The following is a 17706-nucleotide window of genomic DNA, read 5'->3' as shown; positions in this document are numbered from 1 at the left end:
ATCTTATAGGCACTTCACTTTATTTCGACCATTGTATGCACATTATTTGAGAGCGAACCAGTCTGAAACTTTGTATACAAGCTTTGGTACAGCAACGTTTGTCTATAAAGTATCTATATCTTACATGAATGAAAGTAACAATCCCTAAAGGAAAGCAAATAAGTATATGATAAGTTTATGGGTAGCCATCTGCAGACTGTGCAATTTCGTTCATATACGAGAATTTCTCGAAACTCATTTCAGTTTTGAAATCAACTTGCGCTGAAATTACTTAAAGGTAACCAAATTTAAAAGCTTGTCGAGTGAGGAAACTTAGGTTAATGTTTTCATGCGATGCGCCATATGTTGGCCATAGCTTGCTTTCCCTGAAAAAGAAAGAAGAAAAAAGTACTTTTAAGAAAGCCGGCAGCGAATGCAGGCATTTGATTGCCAGAAATGCATGTTTGATTAATTATAGTAGATAGAAATTCAGAATACGAGTTATAGACATTCAAGTACACTTACGCCTTCGTGTTTCTTTCTTCTCGTTTTTTTTTTTCTTTTCTTTATCCCGAGGAGCACAACAAAGTGTTTAAAGCCATCTCCACTACCTCTAGGATGGTTTCAAGTACTTACTGGTGTAGTGAGAATTAATGCCTTTGTTTTCTTGGATCTTTCTCAAATAGCCATCTATAAAGTCTCTGTCCTTATATTGATCCATGATTGTTTCCCGGTTCTTCACTTCGGTTCTGTAACACAATACACAAATACAGGATAAGATGTGTACAGAAGTTCTAGAATGAAGAGCCGCTCTTATTTGCGTAATACACTTATTCATGTGGATTTAGGAAGTTTGCGCGCTTCTAGTTAGGTTTAACGTCATGAGTTAAGTTTAACTTATATACGTGAATCAAGCTCAGCTTAAGTTTAGCTTGATGTTATCCTCATAAATGATATTTCACAGAAAGAAATCGGTATTCCCCACTAAAAGCGATTCCACCATCAAAACCCAGCGCTAACTTAAAAGAAGGGGGGGGGGGGGGGGGGGGGGGGGGGGAGGCATGACACGACATGACAAGAACTTTATTTGAATTCTGAGGAACTGAGATCTATGGCTCGGCTCCCCCAGATTACGTAAGTCATTGGCTCTGCCCACGATGGGACCGGCAGATGATAGGCAGGTGGAATTATTTTTTATATGGTGGGTGCTTAATTACTAGTGTCTCCGGTGACACAGATAGTTTCGAAGTGAACAAAACATTCGTTAAGTGGCACCACGTGCAACGTACACATACAGTTCTTGTTACTTACGAAAAACTAAATTCAACTCCGAAAGAATTCGTACACGGGCTAGTTTGTAGTTTCTTCTTGAAAACTGAGTTTCTTACAGCTCGAATAAACAGTACATATGCCAGCACAAACGACAAACACAGCAGCTGGCTTCCAACTTCTTTTTATTTTCAAATCATCAAACCAACTTTTTAGACGCAGCATGTGATCAAGCAAGAACTACACGACAGAGATGACCATTGAGAAACGGCAATTCTTTAGCACTAATATTTACGCTAGGACTTCTCATGGCCTAGGAAAACTGGCGATCTCGGCGAGAGCGCCTCTAGCGTAAATTTTAGTCATAAAAAATTGCTGTTGCCGTTTCATAATGGCCATCTCTGATGTGCGTTTCATGTTTGATCACATGTCTAAAAAAGTTGGTTTGAAGATTCCAATGCAAAAAGTGGGAAGCCAGTGCCTCGGTATGTCGTTTGTGTTCCTTCAAATAGAACCTCGGTAAACGGAAATCGCTTAAACGGAATTGCCGCTTAAACGGAGAGAAAGCCTCTAAATCGGTTAGTTCTGTACTTGGGTGACGAAAAAAAAAAGGATGTCGTTAATCGGAAACAAAATTTTCGTGACTCACTTCAAACGAAATCACAGAAGCCAGCTTTGAAGAAATTTTAAATACTGAGGAAAGATCTGAACTATATATCGCGCGAGACCTGCCTTTAATGCAGAAACTCACCTTTGAAAATTGGTGAGAAGTACTCAAGCAGGCAATAAGCTGATAGATTTTTAATCCATACCATGTCCAGAGCTGGACAGCTACGCGGCGCGGCCCGTCACCCGATAGGTGACCAAAATAAGGACAACCATAACTTCGGATGCCTCACAGCAGGCCGTTCGACAATTTGGACTCCCCCTGCACGACTGCGTGTTATTTAGCCACCGACTGGAGCAGTAATATCTTTTTTTTTTCTTTTTTATACGTCGACGGCGCGTCCTCAAGACCGTAACTAGCGACACCTAGTAAATGCAGCAGCCGTCGAATGCGCCCAAACTACGGGACAAATGAGATGCTAGATTCGTGCTAGAGATTAAAATATCTAGAAGCGTTAAGAGGCTGTATGAGTGCTGCCCCTCTGCATATATTTCGCTGTAAACGGAATGTCTCTTAATCGGAGTATATGTATTTCTCCGGTCCCTAGAGGTTCCGGTTTACGATTCGCACTGCACAAACTCAGTTTTCAAGTAACTTGAACTCAATGACAAAACGCGCGAAGCTTTTTTTTTTTTTTTTTTGCAAATAATGGCGACAGCGCCCGCAACATACAAAGTAAGTGTGCATACACTGTTAAGCTCTCAGAAAAGAGGCAACGGCACGACCACGTTTTTAATGCGTGCATAGTATAAATACCCATGAAGGCTTCTGACAGTCCAAATTAGGAAGATCACTGCCCTTTCAAAGTCCTAGTGCCGACTAGCGGGTATAGTTGCTGCACGCAGGTTTCAGCGCCGGCGTATATACTAACCTGGCAATTTTCTTGAACTCTTTGAAAACGTAGTTGATGATGCGGATCCTTGTGTTCGGTATGTACGCAGCGAAGAAACGCACTACGGGCAGGAAATCGTAGAACGTGAAGAAGTTGGCGTTCAGCAGGAACATGGTCAGCAGTTCCGCGACCAAGCGACCCCGTGGCTCGTGGGGATCGTAGCGTTCGCCGAACACCAGGGCCGTCATGTTATTGGCCACGCTGGCAGTGAGCTGCTGCGCCACCTTCACGGGCTCTCCCTTGCTGAACTCCAATAGGTTGGTGAAGCCCTGAATCTCCTCCTAGTTCGAGAAAGAGCGAGAGAAGAGACGAGATCCACCGCGTCGGCGTCAACTCTTTTAAGTAATGCTTCCTACAATTTTATTTTCTTAATATAGCCACCCGATTGCCGGCATATACCTTGCACAGTAGTAGGTATAATTTTGCTTGTGACCAACAATCGAACATTGTTGGGATTGAAACAGGATTGAGCTGGGATTGAAACAGCGATCTCGAGCTCAGCAGTGTGACGCCATAGCCACTCGTCAATCGCGGTGGGATTTATTTATTTATTTATTTATTTATTTATTTATTTATTTATTTATTTATTTATTTATTTATTTATTATTTATTTATTTATTTATTATTTATTTATTTATTTATTTATTTATTTATTGCACGCTCCATCGAATAAATTTTATTTCTGAGGACAACATTACATGTGTTGGTTTCAAATTAATATTTTGCTGAAAGTTAGAAGCCGTCCCCGTCTCGCTTGTCATTGTCGCAGTTCGTTTGCCGTGGTTTATAAAGGCCAGTATCCGAGCAACATTTTAGTGATGCTGCCAAAACAACTTTTACCATGACCATAAACTTGACAGGCAGCGCAGCTGTGTGTTGATTAGGAGTCAAGGTTTCATTCTAGAATTGCATCACCTTTCGAAGCAAAACTTTGTAGTTTTCACTATAAGACTGCGCAGGAACGCACTTCGCTGCTCTTTACTTCATCCTGTACTTGCAGGCTTCTCGGCTCGTACGTGAACACATTTAATTCCCGTGCATTCGCTCTTACTTGAATGTGCTTCTCCATGGATTTCTTGGCAAAGCCCAAGTTTCTGAGCACCTGGAAGCAGTACCTTCTGTTCGCTTGCCATGCTTCTCCGTTCAAAGCTCCGACTCCTGGCGGCAAAAGGACACAATCAGGAATACTCCTAATTGGCGAAGCACTTACTAGCAGTGTCTGCTGCTCACGATGAAAGCCACTAAAACGTTAAGAGAAAAGCGAGCGAAAATGTCGTAGAGGACCGAACCTTTTGTGTCCAGAAAACGAAATACAAAGTCTTCGGGCCTGTAGAAAACGTCGGGATTGTTGAGTCCTTCCCGGGCAGAGGCGACGTCATTCAACACAACCACATCCTTGCAGCCAAGGCGGAGCCTGTAAGCGTCATAATGTTATTGTGGCAGTAAAATTAATAACTTTCAACGTGGAAATTGTATGCTTAGGATTTCATTTGGTAATCCAAGTAAGGTTTTTATGCGCAACTTCTGTTAGTGCTCTTAAAAGGGCAATGCGGGTCTCTTTAATCCTTTCTGTTCTAATAATTCCTGTAGGAATTACGTTTCGTCACGAGGTTTACTTTGACGAAAAAAAGCCGAAGTGACAACTAACGTGACAGCTCACGATCAATTCAGATTACATAATTTACGTAAACTTCCTGTCATAGACCATTGGCTTTTCCGTGTCCATACTTCGCAGCACACTGCTACTAGGCCGCTTTGCCGCACCTCTGGAGTCCATCACTTTAAGGCCGACAACACGACTGAGGGGGCGGCAAACAGGCATCAAATAATTTGTGATAATTCACACCCTTACAACTATGAAATTAAAAACTTGAGACGTCACGAGTTGTCTGCAATATGCTGAGTTCGTAACAGAAGGCACCAATATATTAAGGTGAAAGCCTTATATTACTCATTTTGAGGTGACCTTGAAAAAGTGGAACCAAAATTCGGACAAAAAATTGGTAAGGAATATGTACAAAACATCGATAACTAAATAATATCATTACAAATCCCACAACATTATATATCAATCGATAAGTACCCACATGAGCAATATGAATATCCATAAATGGTCACGATAGTCATTAAAATAATTATGATATTTAGCATGACAAGGCGTAAAAATGGGTCGGAAACCTCGAAAAGTGGCGAAAAATTGAGAATTAATGACAGTAATGGGTGATGATGGCAACGATAATAAAAAATGGGTATACAGAGAGGTGAATGGGGTGAATTAAGAGTGAATTGATGATTAATTATGCGTGAATTGATGGTGAATAAAGAGGTTTTGTCAGGTGATAGGAGTCAAACGAAAGGTAATGATGAGATAGAGTGTAAGAGTGAGGTTGAAGATAAATATGCAGGAGACAAAGATAATGTTCGATAGCCTGGAAAGGGAACAAGAATTCAGAATCGCCAGTCAGCCTCTAGAGTCTGTAAAGGAGTACGTTTATCTAGGTAAATAACTCACAAGGTACCCTGACCATGAGAAGGAAATATACAGAAGAAATAAATTTGGTTGGAATGCATACGGCAGACATTGTCAAATCCTGACTGGGAGCTTACCACTGTCGTTGAAATGAAAAGTGTACAATTATTGCATTCTACCGGTGCTAACATATGGGGCAGAAACTTGGTGGTTAACAAAAAAGCTCTAGAACAAGTTAAGGACCGCACAAAGAGCGATGGAACGAAAAATGTTAGGCCTAACGTTAACCCTTTAGGCCCTGGCGTCCTATATAAAGGACACGAAAAGAAATTGTTCTTAATCGTTACGCAAATGGTTAGCAAACTCAAAAAAGTATTTAAGCTATTCTCCATACACCTCCGCCAGCATAGGCGACAGTTTCTTCATCCTTGTCTTTCTCAGAAAGCCCTAGAGGTGAAATCAAAATGGCGGAAGGCAAGAAACACGACTGCAGCAGTTTCCGCGTCTTTTGATAATATTTTACTCAACACCTATTGGCTCGGTAGCAATCATAATTTTGTGTGTTGTTTCTGATATGGTTAGGAGTGTATTTATATCGGGAACTTTTGCCTATTATTTGTGCATAGCCCGCAGCACGCCATGATCTGCGTGTCCTAAATATAGGACACCAGGGCTCAATGGTTGTCAAGGGCCCGGAATAAGCTGAATGTACAGTGAGGACGCTGTTGCTTGTAACAGCTTCCGATTTCTTGTGTTATTATTCCCAAGGCGGTAAGTCAGCCTGAACTTCTGCATTCAGTGGAAAGGGGACTCCTATAGTAATAAGTATGTGTATCAAGGACACAAATATGTTTGCTGCACTATAGGAAGTGTGCGTGTTGGAGGTAGAAGACGATGACGATGAAAATCAGGATATACAGTTTGCCTTTGCAGGCTAGGAGAGCAGTAATTGCTGCACAGTAGACGAAGAATTTGCCATATATGGCGAAAATACATCTGACAAAGTGACTATCAAGTAAATGGAGGCCATTCAAGTGCAATAATGAAGGAAGTGGGCGTGTTGGAGGTAGATGACGATGAAAACCAGGATACACATGTCCGGCACTGAGGGGTCGCAGCGGAGCGCCCGAACAAGAGGACCAGCGCAGCATGCTTTTACAACAGACTAGCGCGTGTCATGCTTACGCATCGAGCACGCGCCGCCCAACTTTATTTTCGTCGTCTTTTGCAGCCGGCACCAAGGCGCCGGCCGAGAGCGCCGACCTTAGCGTCGCCGCGTTGCGGCGTCGGTGGGCGCTACACACAGTTTGCTTTTGCAGGCTTGGGGAGCAGTAATTTCTGCACAATACGCGAAGATTTGGCCATCTATGACGAAAATACATCTGATAAGGCGACTATCAAGTAGATGGAGGCCTTTCAAGTGCAATGATGAAGGACGTCTGCGTGTTGAAGCTAGCAGACGATGACGATGAAAAGTGGGATATAGTTTGCTTTTGCAGGCTTGGGGAGCAGTAATTTCCGTACAGTAGAAGAATTGACTATCTATGACGAAAACACATCCGACAAAGCGACTATCAAAGATAGAGGCCATTGAAGTGCAATGATGAACCGTGTATAACCAGCACGAAGAATAATTTTGATGCCTGTGATGCAATAGAACCACTGTCAAATGACCATCATGCAAGTTTTTATACATTTAAATGTGTGATACAGCCGAGAATAATATGCAACTTCGAAATACTTCATATTGCTCTTTACAACCACTAAGCCCTGGTGTCCTATATATAGGACATGACGCCATATCTTATGCTGATGGGGTACTCCGAATAAAATTAATATTTTTGTGCTTCTTAGGCCGTAGTAAATCAATACAAAACGAAGAAAAAATTTTCTGCACGTTAAAAAAAATTCAGGGCTGAAAGGGTTAAGAGACAGGAAGAGAGCGGTGTGGATCAGATAACAAACGGGGATAGCCGATATACGGGTGGTTGATATTAAGCATAAAAAATGGAGCTGGGCAGGGCATGTATTGCGTAGAATGGATAACCGGTGGACCATTAGAGTTACAGAATGTATACCAAGAGAAGGGAAGCGCAGTCGAGGTCGGCAGAAAACTAGGTGGGGTGATGAAGTTAGGAAATTTGCAGGCGCAAGTTGGGGAGAGGCCTTCGTCCTGCAGTTGACATAAATATAGGCTGCTGCTGTTGCTGCTGCTGCTGCTGCTGCTGCTGCTGCTGCTGCTGCTGCTGATGATGATGATGATGATAATGAAGATATTGAAGCGTAAATGAAAGTGAATTAAGAGTGAATGAAGGTGAATCAAGTGGTGATATGGTGAATCAAGAGTGATGCAAATTGGGAATTGGGAGTAATGGAGCAAACCAAGTGTAAATCAAGAGTAACTCAAGTGTGAATTAAGAGTGAATCAAGGGGTTATGGAGGGGAGAGTGACTTGCAAAAAATATGTGCGAGATTTGAGGGTCCAAGTGAGAGTGACTCAGAAAAAGAAAGTGCTGAGTCACGGTTCGAGTTTGGTTGGTCATAGGAAGGGTGACTTGCAAAAAAACATGACTTGCAAAAATGTCTGTAAATTGTGGTTTCATAGTGATGATGTCTGAGCAAAAAAAGTACTGATAACGGTTCGAGTTTACTGAATAAAGCTAGAATTGCAAAAATGACTGAATAATATGGGTTCAGAGTGACGATGACTCAGCAAAAAAGTGATCGTTGTGTCATTGAGTTAGCGGCGCTCGGGCGTTCGCCTTCAAGCCGTCTTAGTTGTAGCATAAGGGACCCCTAGTAATTTTTATAAATAAGTCCTAACTGGTTTTTTGCACTCGGATGCACGAGATATAAATTTGTGACGCAAAAAAAAAGTTTCGTATCAGAAAGAGTAAATGAAGTAAAATCCGTTGGGGGTTCTCTAAAAATGGTTGACGCTGTCCGTGGCAATATTCATTGTCGCCGTCTGCCTTAGCAAACAACGAAAGCATTGCTGGCTTGCTGTGAATCAATTGCATTTCAGAACAACAAGTAATGCCGCCAATTAATGATGCACTATAGTGACATTGTAAAAGAAAGAAAGAATTAATGAAAGAAAGCTAAAAAAACAGGTGTTGGGGGCATAGCATAGCATCGCATATCACCGCATATATGTTCGACTTTGTCTGTGGATGTTATAATGCGAGTTTGTTTCCCTTGTTGTTCAGAGCCTGTCGACGAAGCGTGCGATCTAAGGTTTGTAGCCTCTACAATTGTGACTTGTCCTCCCCTCCTACCCCCTCCTTTCGCTCCTGCTATTTCTTCTTTTTATCTTTTTCTCTGTGCGGGCTCTTTCATGCCTTTCCATCTCTCACGTCGCAGCCACCGCTCTCGACTCCCAGCCACGTGCTGTATGATTTGCAGTAGTACCTAGTGCAATAAGCTTTTCGGCAGTTCCATGGTTCACCGTCTCTACAACGCGAATATGCTTAGGTCATAAAGTGAATGTGCTATTTCGCTGTTCGGCACATTACAAGAACTTTTGCGGGCAGATGCACGGAGTCAAGGACGTAGTAATTTTTAATATCATCTATGTTTTCTCTTGCCCTTCACTTTCCTGTACGCAGGAAACTGAGACTGTTATCAAACAAGTAAAAAAAAAAAAGGACCTTGGTATAACAAATGTGAAAAAACGAATTCGGCGGTGACCGGCGAGCAAAAGGTTCATTGCTCGTTTGTTTTGTTAGCGTCGTTTTATACATCCGCCCGGCCATGGCCACCTGTCAAGAGCTGATAAGCACCAGGTCACATAGGTTAGGGGGAGAAGTGCTTTGTATAAAATAACTAAGTTTTTACGGCCTTAGCGTTCCCTCGTGTGAATAGTCTGATGTCGTGAGACAGCCACCAAGACGCTGTTGCCTGCGTTAGATCTAGGAATGCCACTTGCATCCATGTTTTGAACAGAAAGAGAGAGTAAGCAAGAGAACCTCTCTTACTTATTCGAGTTCTCTAGTGCAAAATTGAGTTCTACGTATACTGGGTCAGCTTGGCAGCAAGACAAACAACATTCAAAGGACATTGGTAGCGTCGAGCACAGTCGTCGGTCATCGAAATTTGATCTCCGGCTCAGGAGCGTCGGTTATGTATGCATGAGGCATCGTTTTTTTTTTTTTTTGAGTTTTACGTGCCAAAACCAGTTCTGATTATGAAGCACGCCGTAGTGGAGGGCTCCGGATTAACTTTGACCACCTGGGGTTACATTCCAGCGCAATCGCTAGTGCTCACAATCGTTAGAAAATGTACACCACTATTCGCTTCAAGCACGCAATCTCATTAGACAGGGGGCGGAATTCACTAAGCTGCGCTGTTCGTACGCAATTTCTCAGTGAAAACGTTCTTACGCTAAGATAAGGGTGCAACCGAAGTGGCAGCGCATTTAACTTACGCCGTCGTCTGGGAGCGAGTAGGAAGCAGAACTCGGATTTAAAACGACAGGAGATGAAAGAAGCGGTCAACTGATGACACGACCGCACATCAGCATCCAGCAGCTGAGGCTATATTCTTACGGCAAATCATTACGCACCCCTATCTGCTACTTCTGCTACATCGCCGACAAGCGCAATCGCGCTCGCCCGTTCACCGCTCAGCTGTCAAAAGAATGGCAGTAAAAGTGTCACGCATTCTTTTCACATATCTGCGAGAGGCAGTACTTATAGGCCCATGAGGACATATTTGGCACAAAAAGAGACGCTCAGGCGGAGCCATTGCCGGCTAGGCCTGCAAGGCTAACCCCACCTGCAGCAACATCACCTCCTCCACCCCCATGTTTGTAATAACAAACCGACTAAATGCCTTTATATCGACCTTAATTACGGAAAGTTAAAAAAAGCAAGTTGCATAATAAATAGTTTATATGTCCTCAAGGCAAGGCCACTAGCTCGCGTATGTTCATCGGTATATGATGTGATCGCGCTGCACACGGTAGCCAGTGCGGTTCCAGTGCCGCGCATAGGCTCATTATCAGCTCCCACGGCAGCCGGTACCGTCTAAGGTGCTGGTCGACGATGTCGTCAAGCGCCAACTGGCGACCAAACGCGCGCTCCCTTTGCGTAGGGTCCCTGTCGAGGGCACACAGAGCTATTAAATTAGCCCTGAAATAGAAATGCAGAAAGAAGCCGTGGCTCCCGACACTCCCAAAATTATCACAGAAAACTTCCCTACGTAACATCCACACGTGCAAGTTTTGCAGCCTATCACACTTTGACGTCGTATCAGCATTCATCGCTTCTTCTTGGCTTCTCCTCAGATAATAAAAACAATGATGCCTCGCACCAGGACAAGAGTTTGTTTTGCAGGTTTAGGTGGCTGTATTCCGACGGAGGCGAAAGGCACAATGGCATGTACACTTCAATACTGGAGACCGGTAATAAATCATAGACTGCGGACGTCAGTACTGTCTGTCATAACCAAAGTGGCACTTCAGAGAAGTCAAGGCTAATCAGCCAACATTACCACAGTGATCAGCGCCAACGTTTCCATAAATTTACCAACTTCATAAGAACACACGTCGGACTATAAAGTGGCCTTTAGAAGACTGCGCGCCGACCCCCAGTATCGTCCCAATACTCCTGATACTCGGGGTCGGCTAAGTTTCGCTAAGAACCAGCCAAGCCAAACCAAGTTAAGCGAAGGTAAAGCTTAGAACCAGCCAAGCCAAACCAAGTTAAGCGAAGGTAAAGCTTAGAACCAGCCAAGTCAAACCAAGTTAAGCAAAGGAAAGCAAAGTAAAAGCTAGGGAAGGGCCACCAGCTTCGCTGTTTGCCCAGTCTTCGCATCACTTAGTGTGAAGTTGCCGATAATTTTTTTATTTCTTTTCGACTACAGCGCTCGACCTTGCAGCGGCGGACATCGCAAGCTTGCTGATCTTACGAACAATTTTAGCTTTGTGAATGCGCTTATTTCGTAAGATTTTTCTTACGCCAAATTTCGTTCGTAAGTTCACTTAGTGTATTCCGCCCAAGCTTCTTTCGCTTGAGAAGCTGCGACAGCGTTCAGGAATGTACTTCATCAGAACTGAGAGCTGGGCGAGTTAGTGTGGTTCCATCTTAACAAAAAACAGTGCGAGAAATACGTAGACTAGCGAAGAAACGACAAACATACAGCGCCCGTGTTTGTCGTTTCTTCGCTAGTCTACGTCTTTTTTGCGCTGTGTTTGTTTGTCGTTTCTTCGCTAGTCTACATGTTTTTTGCGCTGTGTTTTGTTAAGATGGAACATTGAAGAAAGTTCCGATACATGCAGGAGTGTTTCGCGCCGAGCTATAACTTTGTAACAGGAGTTATCGTGTGAAAAATGGTCAATGTAAAACAAAGTACTCGTGTCAATGAACAGCCTGCAATGAAGTGTTGCAGTCGGCACTACATCATAACGCTTACGCAATGCGATTCCTTACTGCAGACTGCTGAAGGATTAGTAGGCCACGAAGTACCTGAGCTTCGCCGCAGTCACGAAGTTTTCAGTTTTAAGTTTTCAGTTTGACTCAGTTGTATCAGCAGCTGCGCATTCTGTATATGTTGGGAAACTGAGTCACGTAGCCTTTGCAGAAAAGAAAGCGCAGATGTGTACGAAATGATACGCACTTATGAGAATTTGCCTACCCCGAAGCGAATGCATCACGCCAAACCAAGCTACGTCATATAATCTCTAAAACAACTATTTATTTTGAAACATCTATTTTAAAACATCTATTCTCACTGTATGGCATAAAATTAATGCAAGGCAAGCTAAAAGTAATTTTCTTTCGTCGGCCTCTCTGAAGAAAACCCCAGGTAGTGTATTCAGGAATAATGAAAACAGTATTAATGACGGAAGTGGAATCTATTTTTATATATGATGTCTTTATTTTTACTTAAAAACGGCGATAGTGGTGGCAGGCGAATCCTTGGTAGTTTTTACATTACACGCGAGTTTATTAATTGTGTTAATTATTTTCTACGTTACATAGTTGCTCACTCTGTATTTACAACTTCTATTCGCAGCGCTCGCGAAAATGTCTTTTTTTTTTTTTTTTTGCTTCGGCATAAATAAAGATTGCAAGTGTTCTCTTGCAAATATGGGGGATCTATTTCAACTAAGAGAAACACTCCCTACTAGTCCCTGTGCTCTACATAATTAGGGTTTTCTAGAGCTTGAGTATCAATAATGTTATGTCATTATGTATGTCGCTAAAATAAATAAATAAATGAAGGGCATATTTTCCTTTTCGAATCAAACTGATGCGATACTATAAGGTGAAAGTTTGGTAAATATCAGTCTTGCGACTTGTAAACCACACGTTATATTCATTTCCCAAATATTCTGATTGCTGAAATTAGTTACTCGACAGGTCCTTTTATGCCCCTTCATGAAAGACAGCGACATGAAGCGTAACACTGGTCATCGGTTCGCAAACGTTTACTCAGCCATTCAAGAACGCCTACCTGAAAATTGGCCCGTAACAGTCACTGAGCTCTTGAAAGGCAATGTGATACGGTTTCCTCACGAATGGGAGATAGCCGAGCAACGGCACACCACTCGGACCGGGCGGAAAACGCTTGCTTTTTTTGTCTCTTTTCCTGCTCACAAGGTATTTAAGTGCCAATAGTCCACTGGCTATGGTCAACCACGCTGTAATCGCTGACCAGCTGACTTGCCATCTGAGAACCTGAAGGGAAACAAAACAAATCCGTTAATGCGCATATAAGAAAAATGCGTGTTAATACATCGGACACCACAGGGGTTTTGCTGAAGTGTCGTGAATCGTGATAGCTTCAATATTTTGTCAGGAGACGATAACCTTCATTCACTACCCTTTATTTAGTCATCAGATATTTGCTGTAGTGTAAGCTTTGATTAAGCAACACTACGCATGAAAGACACGGGGCACATTTCGAATCAAGGACATACATCCGCCGGGGTTGCTTAGTAGCTTTGGCGTTGCGCTGCTAAGCCGCGGTGTGCATCAGCCTCCATCGGGAATCGGTGGAGGCGAAGTGTAAAAATTACCTTGTACCGTGCCTTGGGTGTACGTTGGGAGCACCAGGTTGTCAAAATTAATCCGAAGCCTACCACTACGGCGTGCCTCATAATCGCATACTGGTTCTGGCACATAATACCCCAGAATTTAATTTTCTAATAAAGAACATGTAAGATAAAGTCATAGCAGAGCCTTTTCAGCACACATTTCAAGGGACAAGTAAAGAAAAAGAAAAAATAGTAGCCGGAACTTCCAGTATTAAACAATCATGTTGCCATAAAATAGAAAATGCAGTCATCGATTAGGTTTCAGAGTAATTTTGCCAAACGTGTCAAGCGGTATTTGTTGACAACGACGTGTCTAACTTCGAGCACGTCATGTCTGGCGTGCCCCTGCACTCAATTTTGGGGCCAAAGTTGTTTCTAATCTACATAAACGATATTCACGTCAGTATAAATTCAAAAATTTCTCTGTTTACCGATGACTTTGTTATTTATCGAGCTGTTACTACCCATAATGATTGCAGAGAGCTATAAAAGGACTTGCTGAAAATAAACCTGTGGTGTTTTGATTGACAGATGAGTATTAATATGAAGAAAACAAAGCTAATGCGATTTACTACCCGAAATAACTTCTTGTCGCACACTTATGCAATAAATAATGTTAAAATTAACCAGTCGAGTCGTTTAAATATTAATTTCTTTATTTGACTACTAATCTGTCGTGGAACACACATAATGATTGTCTTTAGGGGAAAGCAAATAAAACTCCAAATTTTCTCCGACGCACACTTCGCCAAGCTGACAAGGATGCAAAACTTCGAGCCTACAACTCAATCGTCCGATAAAAACTTGAAATATTTATCATTTATTTGGAGCCCTTATCCCGCATGCTTCATCAAGAGATTAGAAAAACTACAATACAATTCCGTTGGGTTCATCGTATCAGATTACTCTTCCTATTCAAGTATATCTACGTTTAAAAACAGAGTTGACCTTGCATTACTAGAAAGGAGGCGGAAAGCTTCTGGAATAAGATTCTTTTAAAAGATATATCGCAACCCGACCCATCACAGTGCAACAATGGTAAAAGCAGCAGCTGCAGCTTTTCCGCGCTTGGACCCCTTTTTCAATGTTGGCCGAACTTTCTCCCGCACTTACCTACTCTGTCTTTCGTTCCTCCACTTCGCAATTCACGAGTGGAATCAGTTGCAGAGATCAAGCTGACGTAGTCAATGGAGATCAATTTTCAGAAGCACTGAACCAATTTCTTTCGCTGATCACAAGACCACTAACATAAGCACAAAAATGTTCCGGATTGTTACCAGCCCTGTGAAATGGCATGTAATCTTCTAGCTGACATCATGCCTTGCTTACTTTTTTTTCTCATGCTGTTTTTAAGTAATCCTTCTGTATTTGCTTTTCCAAGTTGCTGTATTGCAGTTTCCAATGCAGGTGTTTTATTGTATATTTCTACCTTTGTAAATTTGGAACATACGAGAGACACCAGACAAGATTTGACCTCGAAGATGATATCTACTTGGGAATTTCTTTAAAATTTGCAGTATCCTTCTAGAATTATAATTTCCTTGTGCGTCGCCCCTTACCCTCACAAATCCAGTGTGTCGAGCAACGCTTCTCTGTGCTTTTCTTTCATGTACCGTGTGTTTCAGTGAACACTTTCAAAATTTTTTTACAGGTTGCCTGTGGCAGATAGTACAATTCTAGTTCATGCGAAGAAATGCATTGGCGTTCCAGTTACTTTTGTGCTTCAATGCAAAGAACGACGTTTTGTTAAGAACGTAACTGGAACGCCAATACATTTCTTGGCAAAGTTCGAGAATTAATATCTCGAAACTGGTGTCATCCTGAGAATTCGTTCCAAGTCGATCCGCCTTGGGAACTCCAAGGTTACAATTGGTAAATTGCAATATGGGTCATAAGGTAATTATTCAAAAACTTAATTAGTGAATTTTTCTTAATTAGTCGATTATGGATTTCAATTTTCTGTGCAAGTAATGTCCGCCACTTCGACCATCTCATGACCTAGAATTGTGCTATCTTCCACAGCTAGGCAACCTTTAAATTTTTTGAAAGTGTTCGCTGAAACACCCGGTATATGTATCTGTACGCGTGCTGCAGTCTGCATGCCTCTTCCGTGCTCTAGACAAAAATGTTGGAGCCTGTAGAGTCACCAACAATTCAGGGGTGATGTAAAGGCTGCATGTAAAGTCTTCGTACTAATAGCTCTTTCCTGGAAAAAAGACCTATTGCTTTCCCACGAAAGTATAGACTACATGAAGTGCTAGCTCAACCAGTTAATTTCCTTCATCTCACAGCAAAAATTAGCAGTCTTGGGACCCTTCATGCCAGTCCATACACAGAACTAAAGTAAACACTTTCATAAAGCCGGTGACTGTGCCTTCATCATAAACTTAAACGCGAACAGAAAACGCTGATCAGAACACCTCTATCGCACGATTACATCGGAGTGCGACGCGCAAGCACCTTGTAGCCGATACAGTCCAGAATGCGCGTTTTGGAGCCTGAACTAGGCCACTATTACAAGATAGGGAGAACCTGCAAACGCAAGGGGCCTACTCCAGTCGTTTTCAACTTGTTCGCTTTTGAAGTTGTGCTGATCGTACCTGCCGCGGTTTACTGAACAAGCGCATGATTTGGCTGATACCCGCCGGGGTGGCTCAGTCAGCTAAGGCGTCGCGCTGCTGAACACGAGGTCGCGGGATCGAATCCCGGCCATGGCGGCCGCATTTCGATGGAGGCGAGATGCAAAAACGCCCGTGTGCTTGCGTTGTAGTGCACGTTAAAGAATCCCAGGTGGTCAAAATTAATCCGGAACCCTCCACTACGGCGTGCCTCACAATCAGTACTGGTTTTGCCACTTAAACCCCCAGAAAGAAGAAGATTTGGCTGAGCATCGAGAGCGGGGAAACCTTTTACGTCGCACTGAAGTGCAGCAGATTTGCTTTAGGTTGCAAACTTCAAAATTATCGAGCGTTCCTTCAGGCTGACTGTCGTGGGCAGGTAAGATAGAAACAGATAAGTGGCAACGCGTAGCTGAATCTGAATTTGCTATGGGGTGCTAATCTCTAAGCCCGAATTGTTGACATTCGCCTCCATTTCATTACAATATATCCCTCTCCATCAAACCGCAGCAGTAGAAAACATTCCAAGCATGTATTGCTTTGTTGAAAGTACTCACGTTGCAAAAGAACCCTTGCATCGAAGATAACGACATGTCAGCTTCGTTTCGCTGAATTGGCTCGAGCTCACAACAGCAACGTTCCGGTTTATTCTGTGCTGAAACGACGAAGTGAGCGAGTTCGAATTTGCACACGTGCTTATCTAGATAAGCTATCCTTCTAAAACTATAAACGATGTCTTTTATTTTTTTATTTTGCTGTCAAAACACGCGACACTGTTTGCACAGCGACCTGCAAGCTTCCACCGGTAGTAAAAAATACGACGTCCTGCAATGCGATCCAGATGTCGGAACGTAGTAGAACATGGAAATTACAAAAAAAATGCTGGACTAATCGCCGCAGCTGTAAAAAAAATATGCCATCCATATGAGTCTACCTGCTCAAAGCAAATGCACTGTGTGCACGGATCTTTTATTATTATTATTATTATTATTATTATTATTATTATTATTATTATTATTATTATTATTATTATTATTATTATTATTATTATTATTATTATTATTATTATTATTATTATTGCTACTACTGCTCCTACTACTACCATTTCATCTTACACATAAACGTACCTTCACAGCTGTACCTTGAGTATAGAGGTTGGCGGAACTAGGAATGTGCGAACAATCCTTGCTATGTCGCTTTCTCACCAACTTCTCAAAACAGTGATATATACAGGGTGTTTCAGCGAACACTTTCAAAATTTATTTAAGGTTGCCTGTGGCAGATAGCCCAATTCTAGTTAATGAGCTGGTCTACTCGAATTAGGTGGACATTACTTGCACAAAAAATTGAAATGCATAATCGACTAATCAACGAAAATTGACTAATTAAGTTTTTAACTAATTTCCTGATGGCCCATATTGCAATTTAAAAATTGTAGTCATGGAGTTCGCAAGGCGGATCCACTTGGAATTAATTCCCAGGATGACACCAGTTTCGAGATATTAATTCCCGAACTTTGCGGAGAAATGCATTGGCGTTCCAGTTACTTTTGTGCTTCAATGCATAAAACGACGTCTTGTTATGAACCTAACTGGAACGTCAATGCATTTCTCCGCAAAGTTTGGAAATTAATATATCGAAACTGGTGTCATCCCGAGAATTCGTTCCAAGTGGATCAGCCTTACGAACTCCACGGCTACAATTTGTAACTTGCAAGATGGGCCATCAGGTAATTAGTTAAAAACTTCATTAGTGAATTTATGTTAATTA

At 42.3% G+C, this 17706-nt stretch overlaps 1 protein-coding gene across 2 annotated transcripts in view; it reads right to left on the bottom strand.

Moving 5' to 3' along the window:
* LOC119449464 (cytochrome P450 2A1-like) overlaps positions 1 to 17706 on the bottom strand; it is a 32871-nt gene that overhangs the window by 12505 nt on the left and 2660 nt on the right. Inside the window, exons 2-7 of one of the 2 annotated variants that reach the window (XM_037712640.2) lie at positions 16494 to 16591; positions 12736 to 12959; positions 4097 to 4221; positions 3859 to 3965; positions 2787 to 3088; positions 616 to 728 (exon numbers count right to left, since the gene is read on the bottom strand). In XM_037712640.2, the coding sequence (XP_037568568.1) occupies positions 616 to 728; positions 2787 to 3088; positions 3859 to 3965; positions 4097 to 4221; positions 12736 to 12959; positions 16494 to 16529 (907 nt within the window). In that variant the 5' untranslated portion in view covers positions 16530 to 16591. The remainder of the gene's footprint in view (positions 1 to 615; positions 729 to 2786; positions 3089 to 3858; positions 3966 to 4096; positions 4222 to 12735; positions 12960 to 16493; positions 16592 to 17706) is intronic. The other variant, XM_049665222.1, reaches the window with a different exon arrangement.

This window comes from Dermacentor silvarum, chromosome 4, assembly GCF_013339745.2.
Source record: "Dermacentor silvarum isolate Dsil-2018 chromosome 4, BIME_Dsil_1.4, whole genome shotgun sequence".
NCBI classification, from domain to species: Eukaryota; Metazoa; Arthropoda; class Arachnida; order Ixodida; family Ixodidae; genus Dermacentor; species Dermacentor silvarum.
This window is presented reverse-complemented; position numbering and strand designations above follow the sequence as displayed.